This window comes from Giraffa tippelskirchi, chromosome X, assembly GCF_054371585.1.
Source record: "Giraffa tippelskirchi isolate mGirTip1 chromosome X, T2T-mGirTip1v1.2.pri, whole genome shotgun sequence".
NCBI lineage: Eukaryota > Metazoa > Chordata > Mammalia > Artiodactyla > Giraffidae > Giraffa > Giraffa tippelskirchi.
The window spans coordinates 56766079-56792529 of record NC_137289.1 but is presented as its reverse complement, the minus strand read 5'-3'; the positions used below and the strand labels follow the sequence as shown (position 1 = coordinate 56792529).

General features: G+C 40.7%; 1 protein-coding gene across 24 annotated transcripts in view; it reads right to left on the bottom strand.

The window, feature by feature from the left end:
- The window catches only part of ZMAT1 (zinc finger matrin-type 1), a 146953-nt gene that overhangs the window by 65640 nt on the left and 54862 nt on the right, over positions 1–26451 (bottom strand). For 12 of the 24 annotated variants that reach the window (XM_081565622.1, XM_081565623.1, XM_081565625.1 and 9 more), the window contains one exon: positions 20293–20454. The exons of 5 other annotated variants lie outside the window; for them this stretch is intronic. In XM_081565622.1, the coding sequence (XP_081421748.1) occupies positions 20293–20329 (37 nt within the window). In that variant the 5' untranslated portion in view covers positions 20330–20454. Of the gene's footprint in view, positions 1–6552; positions 6620–20292; positions 20488–26451 lie in introns of those variants that run through there. 7 more of the 24 variants (XM_081565627.1, XM_081565630.1, XM_081565619.1 and 4 more) reach the window with 5 other exon arrangements.

The window sequence follows — 26451 nt, the reverse complement described above, 5'->3', positions numbered from 1 at the left end:
TTCTGGGCAAGCCCTTTTTGGCTCAAATAAAATTCCTTTCTATTCTTATTATTGACTGTTTACTGATTATTTTCATAGACACATCTATCATCTTCTTGATATAGTCTGAGACCTTCTCAAGGCCTGGAGGTAGGAGAAGCCCTCAGGAACAATGCTCAGGATAGGTAGCATATAGACGTTTGGGTGGGAAAATACTGGCTCCTGTGTCAGCAGGAACTTCTAACATAATTTCACAACCCAGATGAGTCATCAGTCTGATCTGCTATTGTTTTTGGGCAGATGCCTGTTTGAGCATCATGATGACATGGAGCACTCATTTTGTTTTACATGTGGCAATGTTCTGAAAGGGTCTGGAAATCCCTACTCTTATTTAACTAAGATGTATTGCTGTTGTTTAGTCACAAAGTCATTTCTGACTCTTTTGTGACCCCATGGATTGTAGCCCGCCAGGCTCCTCTGTCAATGGGATTTCCCAGGCAAAAATACTGGAGTGGGTTGCCATTTCCTTCTGTAGAGTATCTTCCCTGATCAGGGATCGAACCTTCATCTCCTGAATGGGCAGGCGATTCTTTACTACTGAGCCACCAGGGAAGCCCCAACTAAGACATAGTATATGTGAAATAAAAGGAGAGATGAAGCTGAAATGTCAGGGTAAGGAGTTTTCATGCAGTCCAGCATGCAGTAGGGAAATATGGAATGGTTTCTGAGAGATATGATAAGTGCCATGTTTTAAAAAATGAATTAGCATAATAATAGTAACAAACTCTATTAAGCATACTTTGTACTACTTTATAAAAAACATCTGTGTTTGTGTGTGTGTGGTAATCCCACAACAGCCTTAAGAATTAGATGCTACTAAAATTTTTATTTTTTTTTACAGGTGAAAAAAACAAAAGCACAAAGAAGTTAATTCTTTTGCCCACTATCACAGGAAGAGTAAATGACAGAGCCAGGATTATGTCCTTTAATTTTTTATTAGAATTGAACTCAACAGTTCTTTTTAGATTTGCTACCCACATTGCTTTTAAAGTTCACTCTCTCCAAACTACCCAAAAGTAACAAAAGAACAGGCATTAGTTCCAATAGAATAGAAAGAATATTACTTTGTAGAGGAAATAAAAATCTTCTCTCACATTTTTTTTTCTAGCTGCTGTAGGCCAGCCCTACAATTGGCATTCATCGAGCAGAAAATATGTGAATCTTTTGATCAAGACACCTTGCTTTGGGGCCAGGTCTGTGAACGTAGGGGCAATATATTTGCTCTTCAGCTCATCCCACCCATTTTGGCTTCTATAAACTTCCTCACTATGCTTGAAATTCTAACTACCCTCTTTACCTTGTCTTTCTGTATTATGAGCCTCCACAAATTTCTTCAGCATGACTGTACCTGTCCTCAGGATTACCCCATCATACACATCTACCAATCCTATGTCTTTTGCTTGCTAGCTCCTGATTTGATCTTTGCCTTGCCCTTTGATTTGGGGGTGATTTCATGTTTCTAGCTACTTTCCTGCCTGGATCACCATAGCCTGTACCCTTGACTTCAAGCCCATTCTTTACCTATGGATGTCTGTAGTATTTTGGAAATAAAAATCCTAATAATGCAAAGAATTCACCACAAAGTGTAGAAGGAAAGAACGATGTTTGATTTTTAAATAAGCACATGCTATTCATGTTATGTGCGCATAGGCGGCTGCTGCTGCTAAGTCGCTTCAGTCGTGTCCAACTCTGTGTGACCCCATAGATGGCAGCCCACCAGGTTCCCCCATCCCTGGGATTCTCCAGGCAAGAACACTGGAGTGGGTTGCCATCTCTTTCTCCAATGCATGAAAGTGAAAAGTGAAAGTGAAGTCGCTCAGTCGTGTCCAACTCTTCGCGACCCCATGGACTGTAGCCTACTAGGTTCCTCCATCCATAGGACTTTCCAGGCAAGAGTACTGGAGTGGGTTGCCATTTCCTTCTCCAGTGCACATAGGCAGTTTGTATAAAACTTAAAAACTCAGGCCATTTCCACTCACATTTATATAGACAGTTTGCAGCCATGCAAAACACACATCCTTTAGCTTTTATGGTATCCTTGTGTTTCCTACAAGAGGACATAACAGAGCAATTTGTGCATATATATTTTTTTTTTTTCTGTATAGTTCATCCTAAGTTCACTTGAGAATTGAGATAGCTATTTGCTCTAGTTAATTGCCATCACCCATGGGAATAGTAAATCCTCTCTTATCTCTTTTATAAGCAAATGATTACAGCCTAAGACAGACAGCTAGTTAAACTAGCTAGGAGCCAGGAAGACTCCTAGATGTTTACATTTCGAAGTTGATGAAATCCAGACCCCTGAGGAGAGTTATTTACATTTCAAATGTTAGATTAAGGACTCTGGTTGAATTGGGTCTCCCAAAGAAAGAGTCTTAGAAGAAGAGGGCAAATGATATATTTGTCCATTAAAAACAGACACAATTATTTTTCAGTTCAGTTCAGTCACTCAGTCGTGTCCGACTCTTTGCGACCCCATGAACCACAGCACACCAGGCCTCCCTGTCCATCACCAACTCCTGGAGTTTACTCAAACTCATGTCCATTGAGTCGGTGATGCCATCTAACCATCTCATCCTCTCTCGTCCCCTTCTCCTCCTGCCTTCAATCTTTCCCAACATGAGGGTCTTTTCAAATGGGTCAGCTCTTTGCATCAGGTGGCCAAAATCTTGGAGCTTCAGCTTCAATATCAGTCCTTCCAATGAACACCCAGGACTGATTTCCTTGAGGATGGACTGGTTGGATCTCCTTGCAGTCCAAGGGACTCTCAAGAGTCTTCTCTAACACCACAGTTCAAAAGCATCAATTCTTCGGCACTCAGCTTTCTTTATAATCCAACTCTCACATCCATACATGACCACTGGAAAAACCATAGCCTTGACTAGATGGACCTTTGTTGACAAAGTAATGTCTCTGCTTTTTAATATGCGGTCTAGGTTGCTCATAAATTTCCTTCCAAGGAGCAAGTATCTTTTAATTTCATGGCTGCAATCACCATCTGCAATGATTTTGGAGCCCCCAAAAATAAAGTCTGACACTGTTTCCACTGTTTCCCCATCTATTTGCCATGAAGTGATGGGACCGGATGCCATGATCTTAGTTTTCTGAATGTTGAGCTTTAAGCCAACTTTTTCACTCTCCTCTTTCACTTTCATCAAGAGGCTCTTTAGTACTTCTTCACTTTCTTCCATAAGGGTAGTGTCATCTGCATATCTGAGGTTATTGATATTTCTCCCGGCAATCTTGATTCCAGCTTGTGCTTCCTCTAGCCCAGGGTTTCTCATGATGTACTCTGCATATAAGTTAAATAAGCAGGGTGACGATATACAGCCTTGACTTTCTCCTTTTCCTATTTGGAAGCAGTCTGTTGCTCCATGTCCAGTTCTAACTGTTGCTTCCTGATCTGCATACAGGTTTCTCAAGAGGCAGATCAGGTGGTCTGGTATTCCCATCTCTTTCAGAAATTTAGCTGTCATTGACAACGCTGGGATTTCAGACCCAAAGAGTAGTGATGGGAGCTGTCTAAAAGGCAGCATCGAGCTGAAAAGACTCAGGAAACCTCATTATTTTAATAAATCACTGAGCACTAATAAGATAAGAGTGCTCCTAAGTTCTCCAACAGCATCCCAAGGGGCACACAAGTCTAGGAGCTACCTACTTTCCACCAGTATTAGAGAATGTGTTCATGCTCCTAAGGCAACCAACTACTGGAAACTGGCTAATGTGAACAGGAAAAAAAACCCCAGTAAATTCACTCAACAGAGTATTGTTTTAGCCATCTGTTAACTTGGATCATTTCTTTTTTCCCTCAAAGTTTTAACTTTTTACTTTGTATTGCAATATAATGGATTAACAATTTGCAGTAGTTTCAGGTGAAAAGCTGAAGGATTCAGCCTTTTTTGTTTCAGACAGCAAGTGTTTTTGCTTTCCTAAGTTCATTTTTATCAAGTCCCTGTGTCAAAAGAGGTCATGCAGAGTGTTATGGTTGGTATTCCAGAAATGCTGTTCACATCTGACAGTCTGAATGTTCACTTTATTTTATTTTTTAATTAATTAATTTTAATTGGAGGCTAATTACTTTACAATATCATAGTGGTTTTTGCCATACATTGACATAAATCAGCCATGGGTGTACATGTGTTCCCCATCCTGAACCCCCTCCCACTTCCCTCCCCATCGCATCCCTCAAGGTCATCCCAGTGCACCAGCCCTGAGCGCCCTGTCTCATGCATCAAACCTGGACTGGTGATCTGCTTCATATATGATAATATACATGTTTTAATGCTATTCTCTCAAATCATCCCACCCTTGCCTTCTCCCACAGAGTCCAAAAGAATGATCTTTACATCTGTGTCTCTTTTGCTGTCTTGCATATAGGGTTATCGTTACCATCTTTCTAAATTCCATATATATGCGTTAGTATACTGTATTGGTGTTTTTCTTTCTGACTTACTTCACTCTGTATAATAGGCTCCAGTTTCATCCACCTCATTAGAACTGATACAAATGAATTCTTTTTACAGCTGAGTAATATTCCATTGTGTATATGTACCACAGCTTCCTTATCTATTCGTCTGCCAATGGACATCTAGGTTGCTTCCATGTCCTGGCTATTGTAAGCAGTGCTGCAATGAACATTGGGGTGCATGTGTCTCTTTCAATTCTGGTTTCCTCAGTGTGTATGCCCAGCAGTGGGATTGCTGGGTCATATGGCAGTTCTGTTTCCAGTTTTTTTAAGGAATCGCCACATTGTTCTCCATAGTGGCTGTGCAAGTTTGCATTCCCATCAGCAGTGTAAGAGGGTTCCCTTTTCTCCACACCCTCTCCAGCATTTATTGTTTATAGACTTTTTGATAACAGCCTGAATGTTTACTTTAATACATCTCCTTGTAACCCAAATACTAGATCTCAGAAATGACTCATATTTATGATTACTGATAGCAAATCTTCAGATCTCAAAATTCTTAATGAGGCCATGCACTTAGGACACTAATAGAGATCTTGCTCAAATTTGTTGTAAGAGAAAGTATCACTTCGAACTCTGGAAGTGAATCACAATTTTAAAAGAAATCAATTGCCGCCTTCTATCACTATGTAAAGAAATTCATTACTTTTGACTATTTTATACCAGCTTGAATTTAAAAAAAAATGAAACAAATCAATTGCTGATGTTTTCAAACAACCTGGCTGAGTAGTTGTTATTAACGGATAAATAAGCACACTTTACTTAGATTATACAAAACAGGCTCCTTCTCTGAGATGAGAGGGCTCCAGGTTTGAAGTAGAGTAAGGGCTAACATTTCTTCTGATGCATGGACATGATTTAAAGGGTTCAGGCAGTGATAACTGGACTCTGACCAGGAGCCTCAAAACCAATAGAAGGAAAACAGGGAGGTGGGGAACTGGAATCAAAAAGGAGTGGGGGAGAAGCCAAAGAAGGAGGAAGAAGTTTGATTTTTCAACTTGGAGGAGGTTGCAAATGTGGAATGCATAGGTGGAAGCTTGACACAAATCGAAAAAAAAAACAACAAAAAAAACAAATGACCTTAACACAGACAGGACAAACTAAAATTATTTACCACATCTATATTTACATGCACATATGTAAAGGAGTTTAGGGAAAAAAAATTGATGCCAATTTAAGATTTTGAATGAGTCAAAAATATTTTCATTTTCAGGGTGGGATAAATCATAAGAATAAGAAAGGCAATGAGTGACACCATAGATTGTCATTGCCTGAAGGAACCAATAAGTTAGTCCAACTTTCTCCTTTTATGAATGAGAACTGAAGCCCAAAATGAAGAGATTTGTGGACAAAAAATGTTGCCTGTCATCCCTGTAAGCAACTTCCATCAAGTCATCAGCCACTACACTACAATATAGTATAAACATATCTTTAATATGCACCAGGAAACTAAAAAATTCTTGTGATTTGCTTTCTTGTGATATTCACTTTATTGAGGTGGTCTGGAACAGAACCTGCAGTATCTCCAAGGTATGCCTGGGATTCATGAAGAGTATACAGTAACACAGATTTACCCTCTCTCCTAATTCTTTGCTTATTCTCTGTAGTTTGAAGCTCAACCATTCTTGTCCCCTCCTTATTCTTACATTTTCCTAGAGTACAAGCCAGAGTACTGAGATAACTTAGTCATACTATACTTCAGGTCAGAAAACTCAGCTTTATGTGCAGTCTGAGATGACTTCTATGTCTGGGATTCTACCAACTTTCCCAGGACTACTTGCTTTGTGATTTTATTATATCAAAAAAATTGAGAGCAGGAGTGAAGAAGTGAAAGACTAAATATGATATGGTAAATTGCTACCTTGTGAAAGAGGGACAGGGCACTTGCAATAAGGAGGTAGCTATGGAAATTAGAAGTGCCCTCTGGTTATTATCTACGACCCACTGTAGTGTCCAATCCATCACCCTTCCCTTTATCTGATATCTGACCCTCACCTCTCAGAGTAATGGGCCCCTGAGAAGTGTTACGCACAGTAACTCTTGCCTACCTAGTCAGGTCTGACTTGATCTGACTCAAGCTGGGCAATCAAGTATCAGTGGAGGAGACTTCTTTCCCTAAAAAAAGAGGAAGATGTTGTTATTAATGATTTGTAGTGTTAAAGCATCCAGGATCTTTCTTTTGTGTGTCTGGGTAATGGAGATGAGAGAAAGTGGGAAAAAGGGAAGAAGATGGAGCAGCTTAAGGTAGGGGGCACCTGGGCCAGCAAAGCTTGGGCACTGCTTAGGAGATGCTAGATCAGTTGAGAAGCAGCATGGATGTTACATTTCAGCTAAGCATACCTGCTTAAGCCAAGAAACATACAATGGTTACCAAGTATGACCACTCCCTGTTGGAGATTCTAACCACAAGTACAGGATGTGCAGTCAGTTTGACTCCCTAGCATTTTTAGCTAATCATGCACTTCAAGGATATGGAAAAACCAAGATAAAAAGGCTTGCACTGAGTACTGGTAAGGAGAATTTTCAGTGTTCTGGACACCCACTTCTCCTCACAGGGCAGCTTTCAAAAAAACCCCACCTGAAAATCTTAACCCAGATCTGTGGAGCTTTACGGCTAAAAGAGATCAATATTTGAGTCCTGTTTGTGGAAGATGGAAGGGAAGAAGTTGTGCCTAAGGTGGCCTCAGCCTGGTGCCAAAATGATACTATAGCTGTGTTGGGAACAAACTGCACATTCAATGAAAGCAAGACAAAGAGGACTCTTCTGTGGTCATCTTACAATGGACTCCATCCAAGATGACTGCCCAGAGAGCACCAAGAGTCCAGCAGAAAAGAAGACCATGAGAAGCTCAGGGGCTGAGGGAGGACTCAAAAATAACAGCTGAAGGGAGCATGGCCCATAGTCAGACGTTTCCACTGAGGGATCGCCCGAAAAGTGAAAGTCACTCAGTTGTGTTTGACTCTTTGCAACCCCATGGAGTATAGCCTGCCAGGCTCCTCTATCCATGGAATTCTCCAGGCCAGAATACTGGAGTGGGTAGACATTCCCTTCTCCAGGGGATCTTTGCAATCCAGAGATTGAACCCAGGGATTGCCAAGGAACTTGTTAAAATGTCCCGTGAGAGGAGTCACCAACTTCTTACCCACTCTGTTGAAGGTCTTGATGTCAGATGGCAACCATACCAACCAAAAAATTCTGTTCTTAATTCTCCTTCCTCTTTCCTCTCCATTACTGTAGGTGCTCAAAGGAGTACTTAGTGAATAGGTAACAAAGTCTAGAAAGGAAGGAGTGAAGAGGCCAGTGTTATCCCTCCCCCCATCAATAATGGGTTTCTCAGCCTGAAGCAGGCCAGAGCTAAGAGAGTGAAGTTTCAAACTAAAAATTTGAGGTTTCACATTACATTTGATGTATTAACTTTTGTGTGACAGAAATCAACTGTTATTACATGTGAAAGGAACACCCACATCTGTGAGATATCCCCAAGATTTTTTAAGGACGAGAAAATAATTCCCTTAAGGAAATGTAAAGGTTCAAAAGGAGAAAGAAAAAGTTGCTTTCTGTTTGCTCCCTAGTGAATCAAATCCATGCAATAAGCTCAAGTACCAGCAATAGTGGGCTTCTCTGGTGGCTCAGCTGGTAAAGAATCTGCCTGCAATGCAGGAGACCCGGCTTTGATCCCTGGGTTGGGAAGATCCCCTGGAGAAGGGAATGGCTACCCACTCCAGTATTCTTGCCTGGAGAATTCCATGGACAGAGTGAGGTAGGAGATAGACTGGCTCCAGTTGAAGAATTTACAACCAGCCCCCCATTTGCTCTTGGAAATGGAAATAACAACGGAAACACGGTAAACAGAAAGTCTTTGTCTCTTGTAAACACCTCAAGGAATAATCATGGCTAGGGCAAAGAGAGGCAAAAACAGTGTCTGTCTCACGTGCAGAAAGGCTCCTTGGAGTCAAAACTCAGAGAATAACTCCAGGCCATAATGAGTCTTGCTCCTCCTGGAAGCTTTCACTTTGAGATCCATCTTGGCTAAGGTGTGCCTGCGCACCCCAGGGGAAGGATCCTGAGACAAATTAACCAAAGGGGGAACAAAGCAAGATGATTGGCCTGAGGGAAGACAAAGAACCAGAAAACTGCCCTTTTATAAAGGATTTAAATTTCCCAAAGGTACAACTCTCTGAATTCTCCTGTACACCTTTCCACATGTAGTTTTCTATAAACTTTTTACTTTACCACCTGAATTCACTCTTAACTAGGCAGGCAAAGACTAGGGACCATAGCCACAACTGCTGGCTCTTGGGGCCCAGTGGTTAGGACTCCTGGTCTGGGAAACTAAGACCCTGATTCCAGCTACTGCTCGCTGCTGCTTGCTGCAAGCTGCTGCTTACTGCTGCATGCGTCCGAAATTAAGAGGAGCCTGGTGGGCTATAGTCCATGGGGTCGCAAATAGTCGGACATGACTGAGCAACTAACACACACACACACACACACACACACACACACCAGCAATAGTATCAGATGGATCAGAATCCCTGCCACCTACTTTCTAGTTTTCACATGACTGGAGACCTCACATGGTCTGCAACATGGGTCCTACCTGTCTTCACAGGAATGCACCATATATGCATCCAGTACCCTGTCCAGCCAATGCCTTTGCCTCTGTCCATCTGGTTGTCACAAAAAGGGGTTTCCTCAGGGACTTCAGGACAAGTCTCAGATGGAAGGGGACACTGGCAAAGTGGTAAGACTGAGCTCTAGCTCTGAATCTTGGAAGTTGGATTACAGAGAGCTGAGCCTCTCAAAACTGGGTCAGCAGAGAGAGTATATCCTGACCACACCAGCTCAAGTTGGTTTCTGTCTCTTGAAATGAACTCTCTTAATTAACACATCCAACTAGTTCATAAGTTAGTCCCTGATAGGAACACTAGAGAAGATTCATATGTTCACTGGTTTCATTCAAGATAAAGAATATACATCATTTATTCATTGTTACAGGCAAGATTTGTGTTAACATACTCGCTGTGAAATGCAGACATTAATTTTATTACGTCTTTCATCACTTATTCAAAATTATAACAACTTGCTCTGTGTCAAGGTCATCTCTAAACATGAGGATACAGCAGTGAATAAAACAAAGTCATTGTCCTCATGGAATCCTTGTTATTGTAGATGGAGGTGGAGAATAGATAACAGAGAACTAAGTAAATAATTTAGTGATTTTTATAGATAACAGAGAGAAGCAAATAAAGAATAGAAATAAGCTAATAAGTGTACAGAAATTATACAATGTGAAAAAAGTGAAACATGTTGTAATAAAATGACAACAGAAAAATACCAGAGCTCACCACACTCAGAGCTCAAGAACAGAGTGTTAACAGCTTCCTTACCTCTGGGTAACACCCTTTTCTCCTTTTTGCTACAATAGCCCTGGCTCAATCTGTAGAGAATCTGCCTGCAATGCAGGAGACCTCAGTTACATCCCTGAGTTGGAAATGGAAAACCCCTGGAGAAGGAAATTGCTACCCACTCCAGTATTCTTGCCTGGGAAATCCCACGGACAGAGGAGCCTGGCAGGCTACAGTCCATGGGGTCACAAAGAGTCAGACACGACTGAGTGACTGAACACAGCCCTTTATAACATCTCTGTAACCACTTCTCTGCATTAAATCTCTCTCTACCTAAAACACTTTGAGTGATTTTTTTCTTAACCAGACACCCGAGACAATATTTTAGAAGGGCAAACATCCTGCTAGCTCTTATAAAGAGGTGGAGTTAGGTTTCCCTTTATCTGTCTCTTACATCTGCCACCTCTGTGGGTAGGCCTCACATTTTTATCTCTAAAGAAACATGTCTTCCATGAAAAGCTCCTCACATTAGGTAATTTAGGTAATAGTGTATAGTGGTTTAAGAGCATGTACTCTAGAGTCAAACTGTCTGGATTCAAATCCAGCATATGAAGACTATGGCTTAGATGAATGGTTCTCAAATACTGAAAGTCTTGCCACAGCATAATCATCTGGGATCCTTGGCAGAATCTTCAAGTAATCTGAAAGGGTCTGTGATGGGGCCCAGGAATATGACTTTAAATAAACTCTACAGGATTGAGAACCCCTTCAATTCTTCCATGAAGATTCTGTTAAAAACAATGCAGCAGGAAGGTTTTCATCATGAATATAGGTATTTCTGAAGCATGCCTCATAGAGACCAAGGACAGAGGGTTTTCTGACTTAAATGAACAGAACAGAGTGGTTATTAGGCGTGCCTGCAGCTCACATCTGTACTGTTTTTTTTTTAAGATTTTTTAAAAGCCGTTTTATTTTACAATAAAATTGAGAGAGAAGTATTCCCCCACCCCAACACATGCATAGGCACCCCATTATTAACACTACTCACTAGAATGCTTTTTTAAAAAAATGAATGAACTTATATTAACTTATAATCACCAAAGTCCATAGTTTACATTAGGGTTCATTCTTGGTATTGTACGTTCTGTGGGTTTGAACAAAAGGATAATAACATATATCCATCATTATAATATCATACAGAGTATTTTCACTGCCCTAAAATCCTCGCTGCTCTGTCTTTTGTGTGTGTGTGTGTGTATGTGTGTGTGTGTGTTCTGTCTTTTCATCTCTTCCCCTGACACACACCCCTGGAAGCCACGGATCTTTGTGGAAAATCTCCACAGTTTTACCTTTTTTCAGAACATCATATAGTTGCAATTATACAGTAGTCTTTTAGATTGGCTTCTTTCACTTAGTAATATGCATTTAAGTTTCCTCTGTGGCTTTTTGTGGCTTGATAGCTCATTTCTTTTTAGCATTAAACAATATGCTCAAACTACCGCACAATTGCACTCATCTCACACTCTAGTAAAGTAATGCTCAAAATTCTCCAAGCCAGGCTTCAGCAATACGTGAACTGTGAACTTCCAGATTTTCAAGCTGGTTTTAGAAAAGGCAGAGGAACCAGAGATCAAATTGCCAACATCCGCTGGATCATCGAAAAAGCAAGAGAGTTCCAGAAAAACATCTATTTCTGCTTTATTGACTATGCCAACGCCGTTGACTGTGTGGATCACCACAAACTGTGGAAAATTCTGAAAGAGATGGCAATACCAGACCATCTGACCTGTCTCTTGAGAAACCTGTATGCAGGTCAGGAAGCAACAGTTCAAACTGGACATGGAACAACAGACTGGTTCCAAATAGGAAAAGGAGTATGTCAAGGCTGTATATTGTCACCCTGCTTATTTAACTTATATGCAGAGTACATCATGAGAAATGCTGGGCTGGAAGGAACACAATCTGGAATCAAGATTGCTGGGAGAAATATCAATAACCTCAGATATGCAGATGACACCACCCTTATGGCAGAAAGCGAAGAAGAGCTAAAGAACCTCTTGATGAAAGTGAAAGAGGAGAATGAAAAAGTTGGCTTAAAGCTCAACATACAGAAAACTAAGACCATGGCACTTGGTCCCATCACTTCATGGGAAATAGACGGGGAAACAGTGGAAACAGTGTCAGACTTTATTTTGGGGGCTCCAAAATCATTGCAGATGGTGATTGCAGCCATGAAATTAAAAGACGCTTACTCCTTGGAAGGGAAGTTATGACCAACCTAGACAGCATATTAAAAAGCAGAGACATTACTTTGCCAACAAAGGTCCGTCTAGTCAAGGCTATGGTTTTTCCAGTAGTCATGTATGGATGTAAGAGTTGGACGGTGCAGAAAGCTGAGCACCGAAGAATTGATGCTTTTGAACTGTGGTGTTGGAGAAGACTCTTGAGAGTCCCTTGGACTGCAAGGAGACCCAACCAGTCCATCCTAAAGGAAATCAGTCCTGGGTGTTCATTGGAAGGACTGATGTTGAAGCTGAAATTTCAATACTTTGGCCACCTAATGCGAAGAACTGACTCATTTGAAAAGACCCTGATGCTGGGAAAGATTGAGGGAAGGAGGAGAAGGGGACGACAGAGGATGAGATGGTTGGATGGCATCATCAACTCGATGGACATGGGTTTGGGTGGACTCCAGGAGTTGGTGATGGACGGGGAGACCTGGCGTGCTGCAGTTCATGGGGTTGCAAAGAGTCAGACACGACTGAGCGACTGAACTGAACTATTGGGATGGATGCCATGATCTTAGCTTTTTGAATGTTCAGTTTTAAGCCACCTTTTTCACTCTCCTGTTTCACGTTCATCAAGAGTCTCTTTAGCTCCTCTTTGCTTTCTGCCACAAGGGTGGTGTCATCTTCATATCTGAGGTCATTGACATGTCTCCTGGCAATTCTGATTCCAGCTTGTGCTTCATCCAGCCTGGCATTTTGCATGATGTACTCTGCTTCCCTGGTAACTCAGCTGGTAAAGAATCAGCCGGCAAGGCAGGAGACTCTGGTTTGATTGCTGGGTCAAGAAGATCCCCTGAAGAAGGGATAAGCTACCCACTCCAGTATTCTTGGGCTTCCCTGGTGGCTCAGAGGGTAAAGAATTGGCCTGCAATGCTGGAGACCTGGGTTTGATCCCTGTGTTGGGAAGATTCCCTGGGGAAGGCATGAGAACCCACTCCATTATTCTTCCCGGGAGAATCCCTGTCCATGGGGTCACAAAAAGTTGGACATGACTGAGGGACTAAGCACACATGGCACTCTGCATATCAGTTTTAAATACGCAGGGTGACAATATACAGCCTTGACATACTCCTTTCCCAATTCTGAACCAGTCTGTTGTTCCATGTCTGGTTCTAACTGTTGCTTCTTGACCTGCATACAGGTTTGTCAGGAGTCAGGTAAGGTGGTCTGGTATTCCCATCTCTTTCAGAATTTTCCACAGTTTGTTGTGATCCACACAGTCAAATGCTTTTGTGTAGCCAATGAAGCAGAACTAGATGTTTTTCTGGAATTCTCTTGCTTTCTCTATGATCCAATGGATGTTGGCAATTTGATCTCTGGTTCCTCTGCCTTTTCTAAATCCAACTTGTACATCTGGAAGTTCTCAGTTCATGTACTGCTGAAGCCTAGTTTGGAGGATTTTGAGCATGACCTTGCTAACATGTGAAATGAGCGCAACTGTGTGGTAGTTTGAACATTCTTTGGCATTGCCCTTCTTTGGGATTGGAATGACAACTGACATTTTCCAGTCCTGTGGCCATTGCTCTGTTTTCTAAATTTGCTGTCATATTGAGTGCAGCACTTTAACAGCATCATCTTTTAGGATTTGAAATAGCTCAGCTGGAATTCCATCACCTCCATGCTAAATTCCTTTACTTAGAGATCTGGTTGTTCTTAATTAACAATAATGTTTGATGGTCAGACTATCTGCCCACTTTGCCGCAATATTCATATAACCTGAATCCCTGCCCTGCCTCCTCAGAGCAGTTTCTCAGGGGTACCTGAGATGTTGCCTCCCTGACTTGAAGTCCTAAAGAATTCCCACTGGGCTTCACTGGTGGCTCAGATGGTAAATGTAAACAGACTAAATGCCCCAGATAAAACTAAAAATGAGCAGAGTGAATCAAAAAGCAAAACCCAGAGATAAATCCACGCAACTATGGACACCTTATCTTTGACAAAGGAGGCAAGAATATACAATGGAGAAAAGACAATCTCTTTAACAAGTGGTGCTGGGAAAACTGGTTAACCACTTGTAAAAGAATGAAACTAGAACACTTTCTAACACCATACACAAAAATCAACTGAAAATGGATTAAAGATCTAAACGTAAGACCAGAAACTATAAAACTCCTAGAGGAAAACATAGGCAAAACACTCTCCGACATAAACCACAGCAGGATCCTCCATGACCCACCTCCCAGAATATTGGAAATAAAAGCAAAAATAAACAAATGGGACCTAATTAAAATTAAAAGCTTTTGCACAACAAAGGAAACTATCAGTTCAGTTCAGTTCAGTTCAGTCGCTCAGTCGTGTCCGACTCTTTGCGACCCCATGAATTGCAGCACGCCAGGCCTCTCTGTCCATCACCAACTCCCGGAGTCCACCCAAACCCATGTCCATCGAGTCGGTGATGCCATCCAATCATCTCATCCTCTGTCGTCCCCTTTTCCTCCCGCCCCCAATCCTACCCAGCATTAGGGTCTTTTGCAATGAGTCAACTCTTCGCATGAGGTGGCCAAAGTATTGGAGTTTCAGCTTCAACATCAGTCCTTCCAATGAACACCCAGGATTGATCTCTTTTAGGATGGATTGATTGGATATCCTTGCAGTCCAAGGACTCTCAAGAGTCTTCTCCAATACCACAGTTCAAAAGCACCAATTCTACGGCGCTCAGCTTTCTTCACCGTCCAACTCTCACATCCATACATGACCACTGGAAAAACCAGAGCCTTGACTAGACGGACTTTTGTTGGCAAAGTAATGTCTCTGCTTTTAAATATGCTGTCTAGGTTGGCCATAACCTTCCTTCCAAGGAGTAAGCGTCTTTTAATTTCATGGCTGCAATCACCATCAGCAGTGATTTTGGAGCCCAAAAAAATAAAGTCTGACACTGTTTCCACTGTTTCCCCATCTATTTCCCATGAAGTGATGGGACCAGATGCCATGATCTTAGTTTTCTGAACGTTGAGCTTTAAGCCAACTTGAAGAAAGTAGGGAAAACCACTAGTCCATTCAGGTATGACCTAGATCAAATCCCTTATGAGTATACAGTAGAAGTGACAAATAGATTTAAGGGACTAGATCTGATAGACAGAGTGCCTGATGAACAATGGACAGAAGTTCGTGACATTGTACAGCAGACAGGGATCAAGACCATCCCCATGGGAAAGAAATGAAAAAAAGCAAAATGGTTGGCTGGGGAGGCCTTACAGATAGCTGGGAAGAGATGAGAAGTGAAAAGCAAAGGAGAAAAGGAAAGATATTCCTATCTAAATGCAGAGTTCCAGAGAGTAGCAAGGAGAGACAAGAAAGCCTTCCTCAGCGATCAGTGCAAAGAAATAGAGGAGAACAACAGATTGGAAAAGACTAGAGATCTCTTCAAGAAAATTAGAGATACCAAGGGAACATTTTATGCAAAGATTGGCTCGATAAAGGACAGAAATGGTATGGACCTAACAGAAGCAGAAGATATTAAGAAGAGGTGGCAAGAATACACAGAAGAACTATACAAAAAAGATCTTCACGACCCAGATAATCACAATGGTGTGGTCACTCACCTAGAGCCCGACATCCTGGAATGTGAAGTCAAGTGGGCCTTAGAAAGCATCACTACGAATAAGCAAGGTGAAAAGACAGCCTTCAGAATGGGAGAAAATAATAGCAAACGAAGCAACAGACAAACAATTAATCTCAAAAATATACAAGCAACTCCTGCAGCTGAATTCCAGAAAAATAAACGACCCAATCAAAAAATGGGTCAAAGAACTAAATAGACATTTCTCCAAAGAAGACATACAGATGGATAACACATGAAAAGATGCTCAACATCACTCATTATTAGAGAAATGCAAATCAAAACCACAATGAGGTACCATTTCACGCCAGTCAGAATGGCTGCTATCCAAAAGTCTACAAGCAATAAATGCTGGAGAGGGTGTGGAGAAAAGGGAACCCTCTTACACTGTTGGTGGGATTGCAAACTAGTACAGCCACTATGGAGAACAGTGTGGAGACTCCTTAAAAAACTGGGACTAGAACTGCCATATGACCCAGCAATCCCACTGCTGGGCATACACACCGAGGAAACCAGAATTGAAAGAGACACGTGTACCCCGATGTTCATCGCCACACTGTTTATAATAGCCAGGACATGGAAGCAACCTAGATGTCCATCAGCAGACAAATGGATAAGGAAGCTGTGGTACATATACACAATGGAATATTACTCAGCCATTAAAAAGAATACATCTGAATCAGTTCTATTGAGATGGATGAAACTGGAGCCCATTATCCAGAGTGAAGTAAGCCAGAAAGAAAAACACCAATACAGTATACTAATGCATATATATGGAATTTGATAGATGGTAACGATAACCCTATATGCAAGACAGAATAAGAGACACAGACGCACAGAACAGTCTTATGGACTCTGAGGGAGAAGGTGAGGGTGGGATGTTCTGAAAGAATAGCATCAAAACATGTATATTATCATATGTGAAACAGAACACCATTCCAGGTTCGATGCATGAGACAAATGCTCAGGGCTGGGGCAATGGGATGACCCAGAGGGATGGGATGGGGAGGGAGGGGGGAGGGGGGTTCAGGATGGGGAACACATGTAAACCCAGGGCTGATTCATTTCGATGTATGACAAAAACCACTACAATATTGTAAAGTAATTAGCCCCCAACTAAAATAAATAAAATTATTAAAAAAAAAAAAGCAAAACCCAGTTCTATGTTGCTTACAAGGGACGCATGAATAACAAGGATACAGAAAGGTGGAAGGTAAAGGGTGGAAAAGAATGGAACGTTTAAAACACGAACCAATAGAGAACAGGTGTGTGATCTTTATATCAAAGTCCACTCTGAGGCAAGAAGCATGGAGATAAAGTATAAAGCATGTCATAATGCCTATTGTGACAGGCAAGGGCATGTCATAATAATATAAAGCTCAGTCCACTGGGAGGATATGACAATTGCAGCTCTGTACACAGCCAATGACATAGCGTCCAAATATCAGAGTATTTGTCTCATAAGGCTGATGTGAGGATTAAGTACATATAAAGTGTTTGCCTACAGAAAAAAAAGGTATGAGATCTCAGATAAAGTTGCAACTTCTAACATACCTTTCATGATACGGCAGGCTTCGATGACATCAGCCAGTTAGCAAGCAAATCACAGTATACCTCTATTTCTTCAAGTGCCTCCTAATAAGGGATTTCATTCCAAGAATGCTAGGATGATTTAATATTGGAAAACCATAATTTATTTGAATAAACTAAAAGATTAAAAATGTTCATCTCTCAAATATTGCTAAAAGGGCATATGTTAATGTTTACTGTTTTTTATATTACCTATGATTAGAAATGTAAAAACGTTATTTTCAACAGATCTCAAAAAAGTCCAATATCACATTTGTTGGAGAAATGCTAATGTCATCACTTTTAGAGTCAATGTGATGACAAAGATTTACATTAGCATTATTATTTGAAAGTATACAAAACATTTTAAAAGTGATGTTTAAAAAGCTTTGACCACTGAAAGACAAAAAAAAAAAAAAAAGCCCCCGCTATTTACCATGCAATTGGATCAACTGAAAATATAACCAAGCAGGACCCCATGGGGCCTTTTGAGGACAGACCTCCACCCCAATGGCCTCTGCTTGCCTCTTGTTTGTAGAAAAGCTGTAGTCTCCCAGGCTTCCGCGGAGTCACAATAACCTGGCGCAAGAATGAACGATTAAAAGGATGTGACCATGTAGAGATAAAAATAGCAGTTGGGTCAGGAGAACTGGTAAGAATTTAAACAGTACATCAGTCATATGGCAGTCTCAGAATCTGCAGCTCCTCTCTGAAGTATGTAGATAGCTCAGTATCTGAGTTGTTTTACAGAAGCTAAAACTCCACCAAAGAAGAAGTTAACTACTTGATGACCATGAGCATGTATCCCCAGACTTCCTGGAGCCTGAAAGGATTGACAAAGTTAACCCCCGTAAACCACCCTGTTACGTCACCATCAATAAATCGGAGAATTGTGCACAAGCTGAACACACACCCCAAGCCCCACTTCCTCTCACCTGACCTTTAAAAATGCTTCCTTGAAACCCAATGAAGAGTTCAGATTATTTTGAATATTAGCTGCCTCCTATTCCTGTCTGACACTTTGCAATAAATGCTGCAGTTTCCTTCACCACAAGCCGGTGTCAGTAGATGGGGTTTATTGCATGCAAGGTGAGTACAAATTTGGTTCAGTAACAATAATATTTAGCGTAAATATTTCATGCAACATACCAATGCTAAAGAAATTATTCATTGTTTATTTGAAGTTTAAATTTTACTGGGTATTGTGTATTTTTATTTTCTAAATCTGGCAAACTAATTACATGAAAACATGAAATGCAAGTTCATATGAAAAATGTGTAGGTTAAAAATGCTGCCTGCCATTTCAGTAAACAACAAATGTTGTCAACCATCGAGCCATCCCCCCTGCAACTTCCCCCCACAGGTGTGCCCTGAGGGGAATTCAGGATGGAGACAAATGAAACATTCTGTATGCTGGTTCCTGGCCCCAGATAGTTAAGATGCATATCTAAGGAATAATTTCAGTGAGCTCAGATTTTTGCATCTTCCCATACAAAGATAAGCAATAAAATCATTAACTTGAGATGTCTGTTTTTTTCTGTTTGCTTTTGACTTAATTCACATCAGGCATATAAGGTACCCCTGGAAATTCCACTGTATACCCATGGAAGGATGGGGGTGAAAAACAATTACATCACTATGAAAAATAGCTTTGGCTTTGCAGAACTCCTTAAAGGCTTACCTAGAAAAAAAACTACCAGAACTGCCTTTTTAGTAACGCAGTAAAATGGAATATTATTGGAGGCAATCCACTATTTTCTTCTGAACAAATTTCACTAGATATATTAAACATGACATCAGAAAATATTTAGCTCATTATAAGAATGACATCTTGAAATAAGCATCATGCTACAAGGTCAAAAAATAAAATAGATCAAACTTTACTGAGCTATAGTTATTACTATTTTTTAAGAAATATATGGATCTGAAAAAACTTTTAGTGTTTGCTACTCAAATCCTCCTGAGGGCAATTAACTTGTGGCTGATGCACTTGGTGATAGCCTTGGTGTCCTCAGACCCATTGTAATCAACTGCTTTTATAAGCACAAGGCTATTTAGATCTCCCTGGGGTTGACATTTGAGCACCTTGTGCAATAGGTCAGGTGAGAGGCTTTGTCTGAGACAGACTTGAGTGTGTGGTAAAGGGAAGAATTCATGATGCTCATGGCCTTTGATGAAATGCTCCTGTCAGAGCAAACCTGCTTCAGAACCTTGTAAACATAGGTGGAGTAACTCAGTGGCAGTGTCTCATTCACTTTTTTTTTTCTTACTGGGTTTTAGAGGCCACTTTCTTGGAACACTTTTTGCTAAACATGAAAAAATTAGTGGAAAGCTCAGGCATGATGTTAACATCTTTCTAGTGCCATGGGAAAAAGAATGACTGTTAGTGATAGGATGGGTGTCATATATAGGCCCCACATTCAGATGAGATACTGGGTAAACTCAATAATTTAGTTGGATAAAATGCTATGCAGGAAAGCCCATCAATAAACCACACCATGTTAGATGTGACTAAGTATTCCCACTAATTGGCATGAGCCAATTAGAAGGCAAGAATCCTAGGAGCTTCCTGTGAACTCCACCAAAAGAACTTTGAAATGAGGCTTTTATAGTATCAACACTGTAGAGATGTCAGTTTCAGCCCTTGGAAAATTCTGACCTGCACATATATCACCCTGCCCTCAATAAATCATTCATCTGTGACACCAAAGGACTCCTCATTGCTACTAAATTTTGGGACCCAAATCCCATATTTTTGTCCCGAGTGGAGTTGTCTGGACTATGGGAAGAACTTCTTTTCATAGCCTACAGCTGGCTAGAGATGGAGCAAAACCTGCATAATACTTACATGCTCAACTTCCCTAGGTCCTCAGCTCAGCATTCTCAGGCTTCCTTATATCTCAATAGTAAGTGACACAGCCTGGATCTCTTCTTAAAAATGCAGACTCAGTCCTAAAGATGCTGCACTCACGTTAAAAAGAGTATTGCTAATGAAACACCCATATGGGCAATTCGGGGATACTTACAGGATTGTCTGTGAAGATCCCTCTTCCTTTCGGTCATGTTCAACTCCTATCTATGTGGTAACTCCCACGAGATTTCATAAAAATGTTGCAGTGGAACAGAATGCTCTTTCAGAATTTGATAAAGTGAAACTTGGAGGAAAAGTGCCAGCTTAGCTCCAGTTCCTAAACAAGGATAAAGTCCATCTCTGTAAGCTTCTAAAAGATATAGAGATATTACTGAAATTAAAACTAGTTCATCAGAGAATAAGCTAATGCTTACCAAAAAAGTCATGTTACAAGCCAGGAAATAGAAATGACAAGCATTCTCTGTGATACCATATTGGTTTTTGACTTGTTGCACAATTTACACAAAAAGAGAAACTTAAGTTGACTGTAGCACTTATTCTGGAAACTTATTTTGGTTTTTAACTTTTTTAGAGTCAGTGGATATGCTGCTTCTTTGTGGTAGAGGTACTTTACAATGGTTTTAGTATTTGTCCCAGGAATGTAACTTCAACATTTAATAAGTCAAAGAGAAAAAAAAAAAGCAGATGTGAAAAAATATTTGCTAATATTCAATATTTTATGGTAATTAAATACTCTTAGAAAACTGGAAGTTTTAAAATAATTTTTTAACTCAATGAATTGGTTCTAAAGGGAAAAAGCAACCCTAACATTAATTGTCACAACCAGTGTCCCTGACACTAGGAGCAAGTCAAGGAAGTTCCCTGTACCCAATATTAATTGTGATTCCTCTGCAATATTAGAAAATGCATCTAGGCAAGAAAAGGAACTACAGAATGATGCCACCAATGGCATTTTCAAGCTTAATCTACCACATGCCTTGAAAACCCTGGTGGGGGGTGGGAGTGGAGAGGAAGCAGAAATAACAGATTCAGGCCAATAAAATATTACTTCACAGAGTTCAACAGCTTCAACTCTACATACAATTCAGATGAAAACTGTTGAGCAAAATGTGTATTCACGAAAACATTAAAGTCTAAAAAGGGATATAGAAGGTTTGAACAACTGAACCTGTTTGTTTGCGTTGGCCGCACCATGTGGCATACAGGATCTTACTTCCCTGACCAGGGATCCAACCCATGTGCCCTGCAGGGGAAATGTGGAGTTCTAACCACCGGACTGCCAGGAAATTCCTGAACCTGCTTCTTCAGAGAGAAAAACTCAGGATTGAAAAACAAAATCAAATTTCACCCATATCAGTTAATGAATTTGAATCAATTTGTGTAAAATTCCTATAGGGAATGTGCATCTGTGTGTCCATGAGGTAAAGTAAGAGTAAATTAAGAATAAAGAAAATTCTTGGTACAAGGAGAGCAAATTTCAATAATCAATCAGAACAAGCTTAAGTGGGTTTTAGAACTTAATAAAAATTATCTTTGGTACTACATAGAAAAAAAAAGCCCCACCTACATAGAAAATTATTCTCAACTCTACTACTTAGATTGTAGTAGATCCAGGTTGGTTAAGTTTACAAAAGGTCTGTGTGATAAAACATGCATACAACATAAGCATATGTTAACTTCGACAACAAAAACAAGAAAAAAACCCTAAGCAGATTTAAGACTAATTGATACAGAAAATTATGCAGTCTATGAGGAATAAAATGTTTTCTGTTAAAAATGACAGGGTATGGAATGAGTGAATTATTTACAAGCAAGGCAATCCCAAGAAGAATGAGCAAGGGAATTTCAAAATGAACAAAAACCACATTAATTGACCACCTCTCTTTTTGTGATTCTGTAAAGGGGCTTAGGTTTCTGCAAAGAGGTCCTCATCCTACCTCCAAGGTTTACTAGGAGCTTGATGTAGGCATTGGTGTTCTCGGACATGGTGATCTGAACCAGTTCCTTGGTGGCAGCAGCAGCTTCAGAGGCTTCCAGCCCATTCCTAGAGGGTGTCATCCAAATGTCTGCTATAAAGGGTCAGAGCCAATGTGCTCAAAGCAGTTCTCCAGGCATATTGGCCTTGGAAAAGCTTTCTGTATTGGGAAACTTGCTTTTAAAACTCATAGAAGTAGTAACCACAGCTCTTTGCATAACATCTTTTCCTCTGACCCTGTTCTTCTTGGATTTGAGTTAGTTTTTTGTTTTATGAAGCCAGATAGCACAATAAACCAGATCTGAGGCTACCTTGGAAGAAAAGAGCATGGGGCTCTGGAATACTGAGACAATACTCAAAAGAGGCCTTGGGTTACCCCAAAGCCTGATTGGATTAAAAGCAACATAGGGATTCCTGTAAATAAGACACTCCAGCTCAACTCTGAATGGGTAGTCTTCCCACCGGCCTCAAACAATGAGAGGACAAGAGGCTGTCAGTAAAGTAATTGAGGATGGTCTCTAGCAAGAGCACTTTGAAAGGGTTCTACCGACAGAACTGAAATCTTCAGATTTCAGTTTCAGAGGTTTTCAAGCTTTTATTTACCACTACTCACAATAAGAAAAACATTTTTTAAACAGACTCAGGCAGCCCAGAGAAATACACACTGTATAAAACAGCTAAACAAAGTATTGCAACAACATGAACTTTAATATGAGCAATGCACTTTGAGATTAATCTTCAAACTTTCTACATTTTATTCTGTTACTTTATTTTCTCCACTATTATATTCTTTTCTTCCAATATGCTATTCCTGACTAATAAGTGTTTCCTAACCTATGTGTGTGTGTGTGTGTTAGTCCCTCAGTCATGTCGGACTCTTTAGAATCCCATTGACTGTAGCCTGCCAGGCTCCTCTGTCTATGGAATTCTCCAGGCAAAAATAATGGAGTGGGTTGCCATGTCCTTCTATAGGGTATCTTGCGGACTCAGGAATCAAACCCAGGTCTCCTGCATTGTCAGCAGATTCTTTACCAACTGAGCTACCAGTGAAGCTCTTCTGAAACTATGGTATGGAAGAAAAAAAAGCAGATCAATAAGAGCAGGGCACACTGCACTGTCCAGACGCTCAGCCAATAAAACATTTGACTCTTCCCTACTGCCAGCCTCCCAGGTGGCGCTAGTGGTAAAGAACCTGCCTGCAGATGCAGGAGACGTAAAAGACACGGGTTCGATCCCTGGGTCGAGAAGATCCCCTGGAGGAGGAAATGGCTGCCCACTCCAGTATTCTTGCCTGGAGAATCCCATGGATTGAGGAGCCTTGAAAGTTACAGTCCCTAGATTTACAGAGTCAGAAAACTGAAGCGAAGCAAGCAAGCGACAAGCTAAGCTGTAAGTAAGGCACCTCATGGAGTTTTCCACCCCAGGGATTGAAAAGAAATCTTCTTTTTGTTTGCTTGCTTGTTTATATTTATGTTTCTTTATCAGAGAGACTTTAAGACTGTACATCTAGGATTGCCAGTGGAAGTGATCTTTGTTTCTTGGAGCAAGATATTAATGTGAGATCAGAAATGAGTAAGTCCTTATTGGAGAAAGAAGAGGAGAGAAGGAAATAGAATGGCATTGGAGTCTTGATTCCAGTCCCTGAGGCCCTATCAGTTCCTGCAACTTTTCCAGCGGAAGGACTCTGCTACCTCCCCTCCCACTCCACCCAATTTTAACTGCCAATTCTGAGGTTGCTGCTGACTTCTCACTTTTCCTCCTTCTTCTTAAGTAGTTCTAATCCAGGAAAGAAAAATTTGAGGTGAATATGGAATTATCCATTTCTAACCATGTAACCACCCATTGCAGACTGATAGAGATTCAGGAACACATGAGTATCTGAAAAAGCTTTGGAAAGCCATCCTTGCAATGATGTTATTTCCCTTCCCTCAAGTTCCCTTAACATTTTTAAAGGGCGTAACTCCAACACATTTGTAGGGTAGGAAGGTAATACTAAACATGTATGCTGTAAACATTTCAACTTAAACATGTAATGTAAAATGTAGATAGTGAAAAAACACACCCCAGTCCCATATTCTCACTTTTTTTAAATGAGAGTTTGATGTGTTTTGTTTGCATATTTATACTGATAATTTGGGCTTATTGGTTGTAAGGAAAAACATTGTGTGGCAACTCCAACTTTCAAGTGTCTTGGTGGCATGTGCCACTGCCCTTTTTTCTCACCTTCCTCCATCCTTATGGGGTGGATGAAGTCACTTCAACCATGAGGGTGAGGGCCAGACACCACGTGTGACAGTATGGTGAGTTTCAAGTGGTCAATCAATTCCTATAGAGCAGAAGCTACTGCAATTGCAATGGTAGCTGGATACACTTTCATAGGTTAGGTAAGAAGACAAGGAGAAAACTGTCTAAATGGATTTAGATCATTGTTTACTTCTGGCACAGCAGGTAGCATAAATTTCAAGATCGGGTTGTTTTCCCTTGTCCTCTAAGTCTCACAGGGATGATGGGGAGCAGCCAAGTTGGCACTGTATATCCACTGGATCTGCATCACAGCTAAGGAACACTGAGCTTAGGAACACTCTGATCTTATAAGGAGACTGCTGGCAAATCTGACCAATCTGTGCCCAGGAGAGAGGCATTATCTTTACTATCCTGTCCAGTAGTCAAGTCTGTTCTCTGACCTGGAGGCAGATGCTCTCTCATCTTTCAAGGATGACTGCTTTGAAAATGATATTTCTAGACAAAAGTTGTCATAAGACATGTAGAAATGCCATGAATTACCTCCCCACAGTGAATTCTGGGAGCCTAGATCACTAGCTTCTTCATGGAACCAATTGCCTACTTCTAAATTTCCGTAAGACTATTAGCTTGTGCAGTTACATCACTGTCCATTGGCTCTTTCTACCACAAATATCTGAATCTACCCTTAGACAAAGCACAGACTACGTTTTAATTCAATTCATAGGTATATATGTATTCTATAGGAACACAATAAAACATTCCAAGCTCACCTTGTGGCTTCCCTGCTGTCTCTGCAACTTCTTTGAAGCTAAGCAATTTGGACAATTATGATGGCAAAACGTAGGTAATATAGTAATCCTTCAGCTATGGATTGAATGTCTGTGTTCCCCTCAAAATTCATATGTTGAAATCCTAACCCTGAATGTGATGGTATTAAGAAGCAGGGTCCTTTGGGAAGTGATTAGGTCACGAAGGTATCACCCTCCTGAGTGGGATTAGTGGACTTACAAAAGGGACTCTAGAGAGCTCCCTTACTCCTTCTACCCTGTGAAGACATAGTGAGAAGACATGTACCTTTGTAACAGAAATATGAGATAAATTTTCATCACTATGGTACCAATGAAAAAACTGGGGCATCCATAATGATGAACCACTACAGCGATGTTAAAAACCCTGAAATTTTATCATCAAACAATTTAAAATGCCATTTGTAGAAATTTATTTTTAAATGTATTTACAGGGAAAGATGGTGATAACAAATGCAAGCGAAGTGCAGTTTACAGATCCTAAGTGGCAGAGATTCTTTTTTGCTCATATAGGTCTCTATCCATAGGTCTCAAAAGAAAAATCTTTTTGTTCTTCCTACATAACGCTTCCTCTTCAGAATAAGAGGTTGCACTTTTTGTCTGGAGGCAGTCAGTGGCCCAGCATACGGGTAACGTGCCCCGCCTTTCCACTCAAAATTCCAGAAAGCTCTGACTGGCGGGTTTTGGCTACAGCCCCTCCCTCCCAGGTGGTGCTAGTGGTAAAGAACCTACCTGCTAGCACTGTTTACAATAGCCAGGACATGGAAGCAACCTAGATGTCCATCAGCAGACGAATGGATAAGGAAGCTGTGGTACATATACACAATGGAATATTACTCAGCCATTAAAAAAAATACATTTGAATCGGTTCTACTGAGATGGATGAAACTGGAGCCCATTATACAGAGTGAAGTAAGCCAGAAAGAAAAACAACAATACAGTATACTAATGCATATATATGGAATTTGAAAGATGGTAACGATAACCCTATATGCGAGACAGAATAAGAGACACAGATGCATGGAACAATTTTATGGACTCTGAGGGAGAAGGTGAGGGTGGGACGTTCTGGGAGAATAGCATTGAAACATGTATATTATCATATGTGAAACAGAACACCATTCCATGTTCGATGCATGAGACAAGGGCTCAGGGCCAGGGCAATGGGATGATCCAGAAGGATGGGATGGGGAGGGAGGTGGGTGGGGGGTCCAGGAGGGGGAACACATGTAAACCCATGGCTGATTCATGTCAATGTATGGCAAAAACTATTGCAATGTTGTGAAGT